At 40.3% G+C, this 17,865-nt stretch overlaps 1 protein-coding gene across 1 annotated transcript in view; it reads right to left on the bottom strand.

Annotated features, from left to right (window-relative positions):
- The window catches only part of ANOS1 (anosmin 1), a 166,750-nt gene that overhangs the window by 114,802 nt on the left and 34,083 nt on the right, over positions 1–17,865 (bottom strand). The window contains exon 2 of the mRNA XM_054164663.1: positions 6,572–6,619. Within this exon, the coding sequence (XP_054020638.1) occupies positions 6,572–6,619 (48 nt within the window). The remainder of the gene's footprint in view (positions 1–6,571; positions 6,620–17,865) is intronic.

Raw genomic sequence — 17,865 nt, 5'->3', positions numbered from 1 at the left:
CTCTCAGTTCTGAAAACTGAAAAAAAAATACCCTTTCATCAGAATCAATCAGGGACCACTGCTTTGGCTGCTGTAAAGAAGAAAGTTGTATTACAGCTCACAGTGCATTATGGTGATCCCCAGTCCTTGTAAATGCCACTGTACATGTAGCTCTAAACTACGCCTGCTAGTCTTTTGACTTTCTGTTGCTTACAGAAAGAAAAACTTCTGTAAGGAGTTTTAAAAAAACAAATTATCTCTACTTCACACACTCTCTTGAAATGTCCTTCTCTGTAATTTTGCCCCCCCCACCCCCCTTAGGGCTTAAATACATTTTTCAGCATCCTCCTAGGGCACTTTGTCATTCTGTTACTCTCACTAGCACTCAACTCTTACTGCTGGTTTTATAGGGAAGCACCTGTTACATGCTTTGTACTTCTGAGTGCTGGAGAAGAATGGCCTCAACACTATGGGGCTCACAATGTAAAAGCAAACTGACAAAATGGAGCAGGAGCAGCAAACACTATGCATACATAAAGTATAGCAATGCTCACTGTTAAGGTGGCAGATGGCAGTTGGATTTTAAGGACAGGAGCTTTGTGAATGATAGTAGGCAGCAGACATTTTGGGCTTGGAAAGCCTAAGTAGAAAACAGGGCCATAAATACCACTAAGGGAGTGAAACATCTGCCACACACAGACAAGCTCAAAGAGCTAGGGCTGTTCAGTCTGGAAAGAAGCTTCAGGGGGATCTTACTCATGTTTATAAATACATGACAAAAAGCAATGAAGGACTCAGGCTCTTCTCAGTCATGCCCATGGACCAAACAGGAGGCAGCAGGCACAAATTAAAAACCAGGAAATTCAAAACCTTTTTTACTGTATGGGTAGCCAAACTCTGGAACACACTGCCCAAAGGCTGTAGTCTTCATCTGTGAAGATACTCAAAACACAACTGGATGTGGCTCTGGACAATCTGCTGTAGCTGACCCTACTTGGGTAGGTGGGGTACGCTAGAAGATGTGAAGATGTTCCGTCAACCTAAACAATTCACTGATTCTTTGGCAGATTTGTAAGAAGCAAGTAGCTGGCCAGACAGAAGAGTGGAGAGAAAGAAGCAAAATATCACATAAAGAAAGAATAAGGAGTGGCAAAATTTTAAAGAATTCTGTAAACATTTCAAAGTCAAATCCAATACCAAAGTTGAAGTCAGCAGTGGAATTCAAAACACAACAAACACAGTTTTTTTGGCATTGTACAAAAAGAGCAAACCTCCAGTGTAAAATTGTTATCCTTGAAGTGGTTCAGTCATCCTTATAGACTATTTTATGGGGTCCAACTCTGAGAGTGTTGCACTCATCAAGTGGTACCTTAATCTACACATAGCTGTTAGCAAGAGGTTGATCAACAAACGGAATGGTTATTGTAATGCTTTAGTTCAAGTGAGTTATTTGAATGTCAAGGCTGGAGGCAGCCCAGGCTGCAACAATCATGTACTGAAGGAGTTTACAGTCCTGAGGGATATGTGTCAGGCAAGACTAAAGTCAGGACTCTGAATTTTAGGAAAGCAAAATTCCAGCTCTGCAAGGAGTTGGTGCCATGGGTTAGTTGTTTGGGTTAGTTGTTTGGGTGGTGTTGGACTGGTTGATGGGTTGGACGCGATGATCTTAAAGGTCTCTTCCAACCTGGTTTATTCTATTCTATTCTATGAGTTAGACAATAGGACTCCCTGGAACAGAGCTGGTAGACTGTCAAGAATGCTTTCCATAGGGTGCAAGAGCTCTCAGTCCCCAGATGGGAAGGAAGACATGAAATGACCATGGCTGGTGAATTTAAAGGGCAAAAAGGAAATGGAAGCAAGGACAAGTGTCCTGGGAAGTATGTATGGATGCTGCCCCCTTGTATAAGGATGTGGTTAGGAAGGTCAACGTGCAGCTGGAGGTGAATGGGACAATGCTGCAAAGACTAATTAGAAGGGTTTCTACACGTATGTCAGCCAGAAAAGAAAGGTCAGAGAAAGCGTATCTCCCACGATGAATAGGACTGGCAAGCTGGTCCATTGACCAAGAGAAGGCTGAGGTATTCAACAATTTTGCCTCTGTCTTCACCAGCAATGTCTCTTCTCACACTTTCTAAGTCAATGGATCACAATACAAGGATTGTGGGAGCAAAGACCACCCCACTGCAAGAGAAGATCAAGGTCATGACTACCTGAAGAACCTGTAAACACAGAAGTCTGCTGGAAATTATGAGATCCATCCCAGAGTTCAGAGGGAACTGCCTGATGTAGCTGTCAAGGCACTGTCCACTGTATTTCATTTTAAGTGCACAAATGTAATAATCCTATCTGTGTAAAATTATTCTCTCAACACTGAATACACATCTCTCCACTCAGAATTTCTCATTAATGTCAATGAGAATTGTGCTCAGAACAAGCTAGAATCCATACAGATTTCATTAAGTGACTTTTATTTGTAAAATCTCTCTTGGAAAAGAAAAGATGTTCTGAGACCTGTCACTGTACAAAGTGTTAAATACATCTCTAAAAAAAAAGTCACAAATATTTCTCCACAGCAGCACTGGACATTCTGGTTTACATAGAGTGATTGCCTATTGGAATGGGCTGCCTGGGGAGGTGGTGGAGTCACCATCACTGGAGATGTTTAAGAGGAGACTTGATGGAGCCCTTGGTGCCATGGTTTAGTTGACTAGATGGTGTTGGATGATGGGTTGGACACGATGATCTCAAAGGTCTCTTCCAACCTGGTCTATCCTATTCTAATGTCAAATCAAGCAACAGCATTTTAAACATTGACCTGTCCTACCCATCCCTACCCAGCTGCTACCATTACAAAAAGAGATCAAGGGTTTTTTTTACATGTTTCCATTCAGAGGGAAATTTTCCAGTAATACTGAGAGTTACAATTGTCATATGTATAACCTGTACCTCAGAATGCTTTAAAATAATTACTTACGTAACTCTTAGTATGAGATATCATAGAAAACATGACTAATGAAGGGGGAAAGAAGGAATAAACCCAAAGAATATTTTAGTTATCTACATATACATGTAACTCATATCAAAATAGTACTTATTTTTATTTGTAAAGGCAGCCTACTGATAATAGGCATGAATGTATTTTTAATTAAAATATCAAAGCCAAGCATTTTACTATGATTCAAGATTTAATGTCAACTTGCATACCTACACTGAATTTATGAGATTCAAGTTTTATTTACCTTTCCCAACCAGACAACACACTACTGAGACGGCCATTGGCAACAGGTGCTCTTGTTCTATGTAGTCATGCATGCAGAAAAAAAGAAGGGAGTGTCTACTCATTTGGTTCTCTTTCCAAGTACGCTTTTGACCTATGTGGTGTCTAGGAATGAGTCTAGATGACCGAGATCCGTGTACTGGTCCACTGACTGTGTGTCAAGAATATTGAGCCCAGCCCAACCCAACCCATTTTGCTTTGTCTTAGGCTCTCCACTTTGCAACTCCATTTTCTCATGATGTTACGAGTTTACCTTCATGCAACTCTGTGAATCTGACAAGCTGCCAGTAAAGTAATAGTAAAGTTAAAACCTATTGCTAAAGTAAAAGAAAATTAACACCAAATTTTAACTTTAATGGAATCTCTGGACATAAATTTAAGTTCCATACCATGACGTATCAACCTTAAAAAGGGTGGACATGCTAACGGCCGTATTTATGCAGTTCATGGGAGCATGGAGGGCAAGCATTCACAAGCTCTCTTGTGCTTTATCTTGCAAAATAGACCTCTGGAGAGATCTTATTAAAATCATATATATGTTATATATAAAATTATTGGTGGATATTTTGGCACTCACAGTCATGCTTTTGTGACTCACTCTTAAAATAACAAAAATAAGCAGCCATTTGGAATATAGGTAGTGACCAACAACAGGCCTTGTGACAGCTAAAAATATTTTAGTTCATTAGATTTTTACCTCTTTGAAAACTCAGTATTTCTCAAAGGTATTAATCTTCAAACTAACAGTTGCTGTCCACATTTGTATTTAAGGACAATGGCATAATAGCTGGTATTATCTTTAAAGGTACTTTACCAACCAGATGAACTTCAACAATATCTTATCAACTGCTATGTTCAGCTACAGAAGTATTCTTAAAAGTAAAGACCACAGGCTTTTATGAGGACAAAATAATTTTCATTGGATGCTAGTACTAAGATGGTTTTCCCAGTTATTCTGGGAACAAAATTGTGGCCACAAAATGCTTAGAGAGTTTCATGCCAGACTGATCTAATTGTCAAAGAATAATGGACAGAGACTTTAGGACAGTGTTTTGCCAGTTCACACCTAGGCAAAAACGAAGCCAAAACAGACATGGAAGGTACAATGAATAGAAAACACATCCAAAAGCCTTCTAATGGATGATTTATGATGATTTTTTCCTCCTCATAGCTCCAACTCCCATCCAGGACACCTAGTTTTACAGGCTACTGTCTGTCCTTGGAATGGGAAAAATACATCTAAAAAAATGTACCTTTTCCATCTTATAAACTGTTCTACGAAAGAGTAAAATAATAGAGAAGTTTTTAACTACATCATCTTATATTGCACTATCAGCTACCATCTGACACACACAACTTACAAATATAATTTCTTCACTGTCTACCAGATGCAAATAGTTTTGCAGACAAAGTGCTTCTGTGCTTCCAAGTCCCTTCACTAACAAAGCAGCCGCATATTTGCTGTGATCTGCACTTTACCACACATCACTTCAAAAAGCTGTGCCACTAAACAACACAACCACAAAATAAATGTGGACACTGGGAAAATCCTTTAGGAAGAATGTCACCTGAGATATCAAGATCACATATACCAACCTCCTCCACTGAGATGCTAAGAAGCAGTGAAAGGAATTTGCATTTTTAAAAGGTTAACTCAATCTCCTGCATTGCTTTGAAATTTTCAGTTAGGTGACAGGATTGTTTGACTCAGAATTGCAAAGCATAGAAAACTAAAGCTTGCCTAAAACAAGAACATTCTAGCAATGTTCAGCCCTATTAACAATTGCACTAAATTTATATTTTTTTTTTCCTAAACATGGCAAAGCTGTTTTCTTAACAAAAATGTATTACCTTCCTAAGAAAGAACAAAGCAATAAGGTAACATGACTGTACAGTATGTTTTGAGCAATTTGAAATGTAAACTCGCTACATTCTGTACTACATTAATTTGTAGCATTCTTTCATTAATTTCAAGACAAATGCAATCTTAAGGTAAATCTTTAATTTGCAGTACCTTATATACGCCTTATGTGGATTCTATGAACTTGGGAGTGATTCAAATATTCCTATAACTTCTGCCCTGCTTTAAAAGCTGGACAATTTGTCTTGTATGATTCCTTCTTCATTAGGCAGACACAAACCACTGAAAATCATTCATAGTACATACCACAGTAGCCTTCATAACTGAATAAAAAATAAAATTACATCAGGATCACTATGGTACAAGACCTCCACACATTCCTTAAAAGGCAATTCAGTTGTTATTAAACACATTCTTTGCACTTTGCTTGGTTTGTTGGTTTGGGGTTTTTTTTGAGAATGATGTAAATTCATCGCAGGAGTGCAACTCTTTGCAGCACAACACAGCTAATAGGAAACCTTCTATCCTCTTCTTACACTGGCATTGTTATACTCTGGGTTTAGTACTGACAAAAGTGATCAGCTTTGTTTTATTTTCCTGAAATGACAGTCAATAACAAAATGGTCCATTTGTGATCTCATTTATTTCAATGGAAGCTAGATCAGTGAACCCAGTAGTCTCACTCTTTAAATCTAGAGAAGAAATTGTCACCATGTTAAAATCAAGAGTTAGCACCAGCATTTACACAGATTACATTATCAAAACAAAAGAGAACAATTATTTTATCCCATTTGCAGTACAACATTCACAGAATAAAGAATAAATATTGAAGTTTTAAAGCCTAATCTATTATAGAAATATATTTGCATGAAGCTTAGACAAGAATACTACCTTCAGTATTTTCAAGCAAATTGCCAATGGAGGCGAGAATCAGTTGACAATTAGCTCACTTTCTCTCTAGGCTTTCAGGATTAAAGTGATAGGACAGGTCAAGGCATCAGTCAAGCCACTGGGATTTGCATCAAATTTTTTTCAAAGAAATTCAGTGTCTGGCTAAAAATTAAATATGTAAACTGAAAGAAGTGTTGAAGGTATGACTGACATACCTTGACAACGTTGGAGGAAGATTTTAAAGGAGACTGACAGCTTTACTCTCTTATGACCAAAAACACTGAAAGAGCACAAATGACACACCAGATTTTATCCAAAGTTTGTTGATAACCATGGAATTATGTTGGTTTAACTAAGTTTAATATCCTCAAACATAATTCCTTTGCCCTGAAAGAGTAAATTACTCAGGTTTCATTTTGGATATTTTATTATAGGTTGAGGTTTCCAAATGTAATATGAACAGATAGTTCTGAAAACAGGCTAAAGAGGCACTTAATCTACAGCCAAGAGATAGAAAGCAACTAGGTAACTTAAATAAAGGTGGTGTTGGGGGAAGGACATACCTTTGAACACTGTTTATGATTCCGGCACCAAGCAAGTGAGCCATTGTTCTGAAAGACAAAGAAAAAGTACATGCATATTAATATTTCTTTAAGACTAGACCCTAACAAATTTAAACAGAGTATACCATCTGGTTCTGCTTAGAGATTGTTATGTCACAACAGCAGTGCCAATCCTGACTCCAATTCACATGTGTTGAGTCAAAGTCTCAGGTAGAGAGACCAGAGAAAAGTTAGGAAAGCATTTCATCAGGCAAGACTGGAAGAAACTCACTGAAGCACCTTTCAGTTCATCTTTGTAAATACTTGCTGTCTAGACTTGCTAGGAAGCAAAGAATAGGTAACACTAGTATTTTAAAAAATGACATGTATATATAGTGATTCATAAACAGAAAGCCCATTAGTCATATTTCAATACTGCACAATACTTAAATTAGCAAGGAAAGATAACAAATGGCCTTGAAATAAATGCAAAATGTAATTAAATGGGAAATGAGTTCACCAAAAGTCAGCCATGTTAGTTCTGTTTTACATTTTTGAAAAGTGAAGTGCATTTCCCAGATCAGAAAACACTAAAGCTCTCACTTATCTTAACTGCACTAAAACCATCAATACAGATTACATGCAAAATAATAGTTTAAGCTAAAGAAAAAGAGAACATGATGAGAAAAGAAAGACAAATATGAACTGGCACAGAGACAAGCAGCAACCTGCTGTTCTACTAGAGGAGCTTCCAAAAGATCAATTCTGGAAACAGTATTTCCTAAAGCTCAGGAAATAGAAAAGTGTATGTGCAGTTAAGAGATGAGGCAAAATATTGATTCACTTGCTGTATAGTGGAAGATAAAAACAACATCAGGAAGACCTGAGTGGCTAAACACAAGAAATGGGGTACAAACTTCAACACAGAGTGTAGTTTCATGTACTTAGGAACTTACACAGCTATATTTCTTCCATAATTTATAAGCTTATACTCCGGAAACAGAACTAACTGTGGTGGTTTTAGGCTATGCCTTTAAAATTTAGTTACAGATTTCAAACAGAGAAGTAGAAAAATATAAATCAATCACCACTGGGTGTAAAAAGGAAACCAAAAGATTATTCTAAACAAATTCATTGGATAACTATCTAGAACAAGACAAGTTGTACCCTGCAGGAGCAGGGAGGTCATTGTGCCCCTGTACTCTGCATTGGTTAGGCCGCACCTTGAGTCCTGTGTCCAGTTCTGGGCCCCTCAGTTTAAGAAGGACATCGAGACACTTGAACATGTCCAGAGAAGGGCAACAAGGCTGGGGAGAGGCCTTGAGCACAAGCCCTATGAGGAGAGGCTGAGGGAGCTGGGATTGTTTAGCCTGGAGAAGAGAAGGATCAGGGGTGACCTCATTGCCCTCTACAACTACCTGAAAGGTAATTGTAGACAGGAGAGGGTTGGTCTCTTCTCCCAGGCAACCAGCACCAGAACAAGGGGACACAGTCTCAAGCTGCACCAGGGGAGGTTAATACTCGAGGTGAGGAGAAAGTTCTTCACTGAGCGAGTCATTCGTCATTGGAATGTGCTGCCCAGGGAGGTGGTGGAGTCACCGTCCCTGGAGGTGTTCAAGAGGAGATTGGACGTGGCACTTGGTGCCATGGTCTAGTCGTGAGGTCTACCGAGACAGGTTGGACTCGATGATCCTTGGGGTCTCTTCCAACCTTAGTTAGTTATACTGTGATAAAACAATTCTTTCTTCTTTCCTGATCTCTGCTGTTTTGTTTTGCTCATGTGGCAGTTTCAGGCTATGCCATTTTAAGTTAGCTGCAGATTTCGAGCAGAGAAGTAGAAAAATATAAACAGTTCACAACTGGGTGTAAAAAGGAAAACACTACAGCTCAGGAGAGATTAACCTGCTTCTCAGCTGGCCTTGGCTGAAATTTTTAGTTAAGTCTAACCCAGTGCTTTCCCTCTGCTTCTCTCTTTTTTGGGACACGGCGGGGAGGGGGAGGAGGGGGTGTGCAGCGGAACAGCTTCCCTGGTTTCTGACCAGGGGAGTTTTCATGTTGTTTGCTAATTGTAAATATCTGTATAACATCGTAAATACTGTGCATTTTGTACATATTCCTTGCATTCGATTGTAGAGTACAGTTCTTGCTTTTAAATACAGCTTCATTTGCTTCTAACTGAGTTGGTCTGGCAAAGTTAATGCTACGGGGAAACTTCAACCCACCACACTGATGAAATTTCTATGATGGTGAGTCTATGAAGGAGTAGTAGGATATGCTTCATATCCATTAGGCAAGGTATTTCCACAGGTGTGAACTGGCACTGGCTATACATCTGGGAATCAGTCTCCAGAGAATAATAATTCAGATAGGCCAGAATGCAAAAGAAATTACAGGACCATAATTTCTCACTCTGGTCTTTTTTTCTTCTTCTTCTAATAAGGGAAGATGCAAATCACAACTTTTTTTACTGTAAAAATCACACAGATAAAGCCAAAATTATTCTCTGGATGTACAAACTCTACAATTCATAAGCATTGTGACCAAGCCAATTACACCACTTTCTCAACAGCAGTCCTTTATTCTGATACCAGCAAACCCTGTAAGCTTGAATACAGTGACTTGCTTACCACAGCTTAATGAAGTTAATGCTTTGAAGCTGGACCTCTCTTAGTGAATGTTTGAGAGATCATATTTGTGCATGTCTTCATATAGTATGTATTCAACCTTCACACAAGCTCCCAAGATGTGTCCAGCAGGTGAAGGGAACTGATTCTCCCCCTCTACTTTGCTGTTGTTAGACTCCATCTGGCATAATGTCCAGCTTGGGAGTCCTCAGTAAAATAAAGTCATGGAGTTGTTAAAGCATATCCAGAAAAGGGACACAAAAATGGCCAGAAGGCTGGAACACCTCTCCTCTGAAGACAGGCTGAGATTGGGATTGTTCAGATGGGAGAAGAGAAGGCTCTGAGGAAACCTTATTGCAACATTTCAATATGCAAGCCAGAGATAGGCTTGTCACCAGGACCTATAGTAACAGGGCAAGGGGCAGCAGTTTTAAACGGAAAGAGGGTATGTATAGGTTGGTCACAAGGAAAAAAATATTCACAGTAAGAAAGGTGATAGGTTGGAATAGGTTTCCCAGAGAAGTGGTGGATGTCTCAACACTGGAAGTATTCCAAGTCATGTTCAAAAAGGATTTTGAGCAACCTGATCTTACGAAAGTGTTCCTTACCAGGGTAGAGAGGGTAGACTAGATGTTTAGAAGTCTCTTCCAACACAAACCATTCTATGATTCTGTGATCCTATGACTATGAAGATTGTTCCAAATACACACGCAGAGAATGTTGGAAGGAATGTCTGGAGGTCTTCTGGTCCAAGCCCCCCGCTCAAGCAAGGACATCTGCAGCCACTTGCCCTGGATCAGCTTTTGAGTATCTTCAAGGTAGAAAACTCCACAACCTCTCTGGGCAACCTGTGTCAGTGCTCAGTCACCCTCACAGGAAAAAACACATTTTGTGATGCTCAAGCAGGAACCTAATGAGTTTCATTTTGTGCCTATTGCTCCTGGTCCCATTACTGGGTACTACTGAAAAAAGCCTGGCTCCACCTCCTTTGTGTCCTCCCTTCAAGTATTTATATACTGAGATACGCCCTCAGACTTCTGTTCTGTAAATTAAACAGCCTTTCTTCCCAGGAGAAATGCTCCAGTCCCATCATCATCTTCATGGCCCTTCACTGAACTCTCCCCAGTATGTCTTTGTCTTTCATAATGAGGAACCCTAGAACAGGACACAGTACTCCAGCTGTGGCCTCACGAGTGCTGAGGAAAGAAGTATGACCCTCCTCCATCTCCTGGCAATATATTATTCTTGTTTTCTGCAGGGGCATGGCACTGGCTCATATACAACTCAGTGTCCACCAAGACCCCCACAACATTTTCTCCAAAGCAGCTTTCCAGATGAGTGGCCCCCAGCATACATTGGTGTATGGAGTTCTTCCTTCCCATATGCAGATGAGACTCTGCACTGTTGATCATCACCTTCTGGGTCTGGCCATTGAGGTAATTTTCAATCCATCTCACTGCCTTCTCATCCATCCTGTACATCAATAGTTTCTCTGTGAGGATCCTACAGGAAATACTGTCAAAGGCAGTGCTGCAGACAACATCCACTACTCTCCCCTCCTCTACTAGGCCAGTCACTTCATTGTACAAGGTTATCACATTGGTCAAGCAAGACTTTCCCTTAGTGTAGCCATCTTAACTACTCCTGATGATTTCCGTGTCCTTAGCATCCCCGGAAATGTTCTTCTGAATTAGATGCTCCATCACCTTCCCAGGGATAGAGGTGAAGCTGACCAGCCTGCAGTTCCCCAGGTCCTCATTCTTACCCTTCCTGAAGAAAGAAGTCACATCTGCTTTCCTCCACTCTTTGGCCTTTTCCCCCAGTGGCCATGATCAATTGAAGATTATTGAGCAACCTTGCAATGACATTTCACAGCTCCCTCAGAATTCATGGGTGCAGCTTGTCAGGATCCACAGACCTATTCATGTTGTTTGCTCATGTATTCACTGACCTGACCCTCTTCAAGCAAAGCTACACCTTCCTTGCTCCAGTGCTTTCTCTCTGGTCTGGGACCGGACACTTCTCAAGCCCTTGCTACAATAATCTGAGGCAAAGAAGGAATTTAGTACCTCAGTCTTTTCCATATCATTTTAACCAGGTCATCCATATCTTTGAGCAATGAATTTCCCCACTCTTCTTTTTGTTACCTACATATTTACTAAAGTCCTTTTTGCTTTCCTTGACATCTCTGGCCAGATTCATTTCCATGTGGGCCTCCGCTTTCCTAACTTTGTCCCTGAATGCTCAGATCATATTTCTGTAGCAAACAGAGTTTACTGGTTCTTCCTTCCACCTTCCACATGCTTCCTTGTGTTTGAGTATTGCTTGAAGTAACCTATTCATCCACACAGGCCTCCTGGCATTTTTTCCTGACTTGCTGTTCACTGGGATGGACTGCTCTTGAGCTTGGAGGAGGTGATCCTTGAATATTAATCAGCTTTCCTGGGCTCTCCCTCCCCCTAAGGCATTATCCCATGGGATTCTTCCCAGTAGATCTTTGAAGAAGCCCAAGTCTGTTCTCCTGAAATTGTCCCAAAAAATCTTTGAGCTGTCATAAGAGCTTGTGGTGGTGAGAGAAAGTTCAGTTCTACCCCCCCACAATAAAGAAACCACGGCTAACTCAGTCAGAGAAGCAGAGATGAAATAAGCTATATTTACAAGCAGGATGAAATGCAGTGAATATATACACAATATACAATATTTACAATATATACAGAAATACACAGCAAAGAACATAATACAGAACAAAACTCCCTCCTCCAGCCAGAGGAGGGTCCCCCCCTGTATCCCCCTCTCTCCCCCTACCTCCCTTTTTTCCCAAAAAGGGTTAGAGAGAGAGAAAAGGAAATTATTAAGGAGGAAATTCTGTTAGCTCAAAGTGTGTGCAAGAATTATTTTTTCTTATCTGTTATTCAAGGTTAACTCCTGCTAGCAGCTGTTGCTCAGAGAGAGACAGAAGCAGACAGGCAGAACAGAATAAACTGAAACAGAGACTCAAACTGAACTAAAACTTAAAGTTGAATTTTACCTATCTACCAATGAAATTAGTTTAGAATATCTGAATGTTTTCAAAACATTCAGCCAGAGTGTTCCAGCAACTGTCCCTTTCTCAAAGGCACAGCCTAAAATGGTCACAGACCTTGTCCCTAATACAACAACAACAAACAAAAAACATACCCAGCACAACACCCACCATAGCAAAAATTTTCGAGATGCCATACATCAAAAGGAGTAGAAAGTTCAGCAAGTAAAAGGAGAGGAAAAGTATGGATTTTGACTCATATGTTCCTATCATATAGTATGTTGAAAGAAAAACCTTCATATAGCGAGGAACATACATAAACCTGCTTGTAACCTAAATACAAGTTATTCTAACAATTTCAACAGCTAAGTACACTCTTATCTGTACTTGACAGTCCAACTGAAAATTAAAAAGGAAAAAAACCAACCACAGATCTACTCCAAGATCAGTAGGAGACTGATATAACAAAAAAAATTGTTTCATCTGAGGGCATGACCTTTTTAAAAATTTCTAACTAAGATGATTCTGTAGAAATACCAATGGCAAGTCACTTCCAGGGACAATTCAGAATCACCCTCCACATTTATTTTAAGCTTCTGTCAACAGCAAAGACAAAAAGATGTAGGATAACAATGTGGGTGTTTCAGCCATGCAAGGTAACTCATGGCCTTCTTCATTTTGAGCATTAAGCATGTTCTGAATCGAACAGAAAGCAAACACAACAGATTTGAATCAGACATTAGGAAGTTCAGGAAGCGAAACTAAAGTACTGAACTTGAATGTCTATTATGATTGTAATGATGCATGTCTGCCACTGTACTGATTTTCCTCTATGATCCGTACTATGGACTTAATTTGCCACGTTTCCCATTGCTTTACATGGTGCTCATCACAATCCAGAGCGATGGCATGTCACATCCAATTTTCTCGCACCCAATCCCTTCTGTCACTGTACTGTTCCTTCTCCCAATGTATTGCTTTTTCTGTGTACAGCACTCAGCCACATTGGCCATTCCTTCACATGGTGTTCAGGGAAACCCAGAGAAACAGCATGATGCATCCAGTTCTCTCGCCATGAAATCCTTGTGCTCCGGGTGCCATGTGGGTGCAGTTCTGGGTTGGGACGCTGGTTTGAAGATGCTGTAGTAGCAGGGGGTGCCATTGTGTGGCGTGCTTCCTGCTTCTTGTCACATGGCGCTGCCATGCGGTCCCCTCTGTGGGACCCACAATGGCAGCATTCACTGGAATTACAGTCAACATGGCTGCAGTCGGGAGAATCTCTCTCCAAGTTCACGGCTCTGTCCCAAGATCTGTCTCTCGGGTTGCTCTTTTGCGGTTTCTTTGTTCTGCTGCCGCATGCACATGGGCTTCAGCTGCGGTGGACTGGGGGCTGTCTCATCGCAGCTGTTGCCTGCCTCACTGCTGATGTGCCTGGTAAAGCTGGATCAGAGCTGGCTTTTCACAGCAAAGTTCCAGGCTTGAAGGAACTCTCAGAGATCAGTTTAGGCAGGGCTGCAGGGCTTTGTAAGCAATTCCGAGCATGGTCAGTGGCTGCTTTCTCCTGCAGCTCAGGTGAGTCCTACATGGTGACCGGACAAGCGGCATCTCTCTCCGCAGCTGCTGGTGATTTAAAATCTTTTGCCCCAGTAAAATCTCTTTTGCACAAACATGATTCAAAAATAAACAGTGGTCCCTGCTGATCAGGCTTCTCTGGGGACCCTTCCAGGACCACATGGTCTGGGGCTTTTTTGCAGATTTGTGACAGAAAGGTTTTCTGCTTGCACAAATGCAATATGCAATGGGAATAAATTATAAAGCATCAGGTTCTGTGCCTTTGAAATTTCCAGTTCTTTTTCCAAATCACAAATCTTTTCCTTCAAGGATTGAATATTTTCCAGCACCTGCACAATGCAGAACCCCATAATCACTGCAGGTTGCTGTTAGATTTTGCAGCCCTCTTAGCCAGTTTCTTAATAAAATGAACTAGATTTTTGCAATTTTCTTTTGCCCATTTTAAACCTGCATGATACAACAGTTCCACTGTAGAATTCCCATTGCTACGCTGCGCCTTATGATCATAATGAGGTTATAAATATTCAACAAGTGGAACTCTTACTAAAAATATTAATAACTTTATTAATAAAAAAAAATCCCACAGAAAATATTAATAAAACCTATTTACTGGTTCACAATATTTGGTTGTGGAACAGGTATCCCACCAGCAGGAACATGTAACAATTTAAACAATATGAGCAAAAATCCAGAAACAACAAACAGCAATTTAAACTATAATGGAAAAAGGGAACATCAGCAACAGAGCCAGAGATTGCCCACAAGAGGTGGTGGGGACGACTCCAGAATTCTCTAGGGCAACAGACCTTTAACAGATACTTATAAAATTCAGATTTTGTAATTATCCACTGATCATGGTACCACATGGCACACGTGGGAATTTAAACAAAACCAAAATGGCATCAACCACGTGAAAGCTGCAGGAACAGTTTCACTTTCTGTTGGCTTCTGCATCTTGTCACTAAGGCACATACAGGGCTGAATTGAATTAATTCAGAAAATAAGGCTACTAACGCTTGATAAGTGGGATGATCAATTAACGGAAGGGATTAGTTTATTAATAACAGTTTTCTGCGGCAAACGTTAATAAACTTATTTACAATTTGTTTAGGTTTGGGTATCCGGTGGGGACTCACTTACACACAATGTTGGTAAGTCTAATGATGTGAACACTTTAGTTGGAGGAAGGATTCAATTTAGAGTAACTACACTCCTGATATCAAACTCACAGTCGAAGGGAGAGCGAGGAGCCGCAATTCTTGATTCAGTAATAAATTTGGTCCCCTTTGCTCCCTGGTGGAGCAAAGGCAGAGGGTGAGAAGGAAATTAATGTCCAAATATGCTTTATGAATTCAATAATTAGAATCACTTACGAAGCAATATCCAGTCCGGAGATTTCAAATCAGTCCAAGATGTGATGTTGAGAGCAGCGGTTAGGGAAGTTTATAATCCGGAATTCTGTTCTTGGTATAATTTTGTAAAGCCAAGGAAAAGTAAAAAGATAGGATCCAAGCATGTTGCCCAACACCCTAAGCGAAACTGGAGTACACGTGGTGGATGCTGGTGGAGGGGGATGGACGAGTAGCACACACCTCGCTGGCTGGAGACGAGCCAGAGCCAAAGTAAAAAAAGGGGCCGGGTTACTGAAGAACCCCTCTATTTAACTGCTGTTTTGAAACAAAACTGACCACTGGCAGAAAAGTAATCTGAAACTTCGCCAATCACCTTCTGGGCATCAGCACAGCGGTGAGTGGTCAGGATACCTGCCAAACAGGTTTGGCTGGCTTTTTATTGGTACATGTTTTCCTTTGTCTATCTCCCCCAGCTCCTCAGGGCTCTTACTAAAACCTGTTTTGGGCCCAGTCATGTCCAACCAGGACAAGAGTTTACCTCCAAAGGCTTCGTAGCTGAAAGCTTTGTAGAAAAGAGGTTGTTGCCGAAGCTTGCAGGGCTTGTTGGCTTTGTAGCTTTGCCTATTTGGAGAGGTTCTTCAGCTGCAATCTCCGTAGTGGTGCTCATTGCTTCTTCCAATAAAATAAAACTGTCCCAGGGACTCTCGACGCCTCCTGGGCTTTACTACACTATACAACGAGGGGTCTTGCAGTCTTGTTTGGGTAAAATGAAGCACAGCTCGGATTCCAAGCAAGGCTTGTGACTTCTCCCAGAGCTTGGACAATTGCAAGGCAAGGCACTGGCTCTTTGGGCTGGAATTTATAGATTTCCTGAGACAATAATGGCCAATGATAACAGGGAATAAGAGATAAAAATCTGACACTGTAACCTATAGAATGAGTTTTCTCCAAACATGGCCAAAGGCACACACACCTGGCCCACTTGGACTCCAGAGCATGTTCAGACAAGCCTGGGTGATGTGGGCATTTTCCTGAAAAACCAGACCTGCTGGCTCCTGCCCCATTGTCTGATTCAGAGCATTTTTGAGGCTTTTTGTCCCTTCAGGACAATGTCACTATTGCACCTTAAGAACTAAACTAAAACAAATAATACTTTCACCACAGCTTCTAATCTGAACTTCAGAATTTATATATGTAATTTCTTTCATATGAGCTACAATGCTGAAAATTTCTTTTCCTGTATTACCTAAGGAGCTCTGGGGATGATAAATGTAAAGATATAGACACTCCTTTCCATTTGAAAGCTTATTTAGGAGCACTTTAAACACTTCAGTTCATAAAATTTAAGTTCAATATTTTATGGATATCTATTTTGGTTTATCTTCCCAGCAGATTATAATGCAATCATTAGTTGATTTTATAATATCACTTTAATCTACCATTACTGTAGAATTTGGCTAAAACTTGATTGAGATTTGATAGTGTAAGAATAGTCAACTATGAGCACTATTTTGGGTTCAACCCCTTCAAAATGAGAGACATAAGTAGAAGAAATAAAACTTCAGAACAGTTGTAAATAGTAAATGCTAGTAGGAGTATTTTAGTATTATCCTCAATGCTGTATGAGGATTTATTATTTCCATTTACAATTCTAGCCAACAATAATGTTAAAACAATATTTTACATGCTACTTTCAATTTATCCCCCCTTTCTTCTTCATATAAAATGACAGAGGTAGCTGATTGCAGTAACAGATTAGTAGCAGTTTGCCACTTTTTTTCAGTTATGCTGCTGCTTTCCACTGAACTAGCAAAGGCACTCCTGCTTTTGAATTGTATCTGTTACTTGAGACAGTGCCGTAAATGTCCAGATGTGTAATTTCAATGTCTACGACTGTTTTTCTACTGAAAACTATTGCCACTCAGAACTTTAGCAAAACATAAATTTATGGTTTAGCTACTTCAACTTCATACAACCTAGCATGATGTGAATTACCTTTCATTCATTATACAAGGTGAAAGCAAATTCTACAGGCTTCCTTTGAACAACAATGTATGAGAGGAAGTAAGAATGCTAAATAAACACTCTCCTCTACTCCGTATCTTAGCAAGTGGTTAATCTAAATTAAGGTAGTGTTCCACTGTGTTTCCCCCCCACAATGTTTAATGTGATGTACCCAGTTGAAACTGTTAGTTCAAGCTATCAGAAATGCGTGGTGGTTTCTGCAGCATTTTACATGCTCACAGATTACATCCTCTATTCCCTCACATCTCTTTTTCTTCAAATCCCAACCTGACCTGACATATGCCAATGAGAGTTTTGACTTCAGTCTTTAGTGGTGGCTTAACACTTCTGTGCAGATACCACCTCACAGAAGAGTTAAACCACCACTGATATATAAACCCAGATATATAAACCTTTCCTCACTGTACCTTCAGGGCAACCTTAAAGTATCTTAATGTATACACTAAAGAAGAAACTGTGCTCAACAGGACAGGGCAAACTCCAAATATTCCCTTTTCCCAGCACATGTTAGATGAAAGATGTCAAGCAGATGACACTAGGAGAGTCTCCATCACCAAGTAAACAGAAGCAACAGAACTCAGGCCACCACCTGAGCCCCACACACTTTCAGTCTGTCAGAAAGGAAACTGCAGACAAACAGATTTACACTTTCAAAGACCACATAAGTACTACAAGATTTCTCATTCACATTTCTAGGAAACCTGTCCTAGACCTAGGAGA

The sequence above is a fragment of the Dryobates pubescens genome, chromosome 10 (genome assembly GCF_014839835.1).
Source record: "Dryobates pubescens isolate bDryPub1 chromosome 10, bDryPub1.pri, whole genome shotgun sequence".
Classification (NCBI taxonomy): domain Eukaryota; kingdom Metazoa; phylum Chordata; class Aves; order Piciformes; family Picidae; genus Dryobates; species Dryobates pubescens.
The sequence above is the reverse complement of the archived record's forward strand: the minus strand, read 5'-3'. Positions and strand labels throughout refer to the sequence as shown.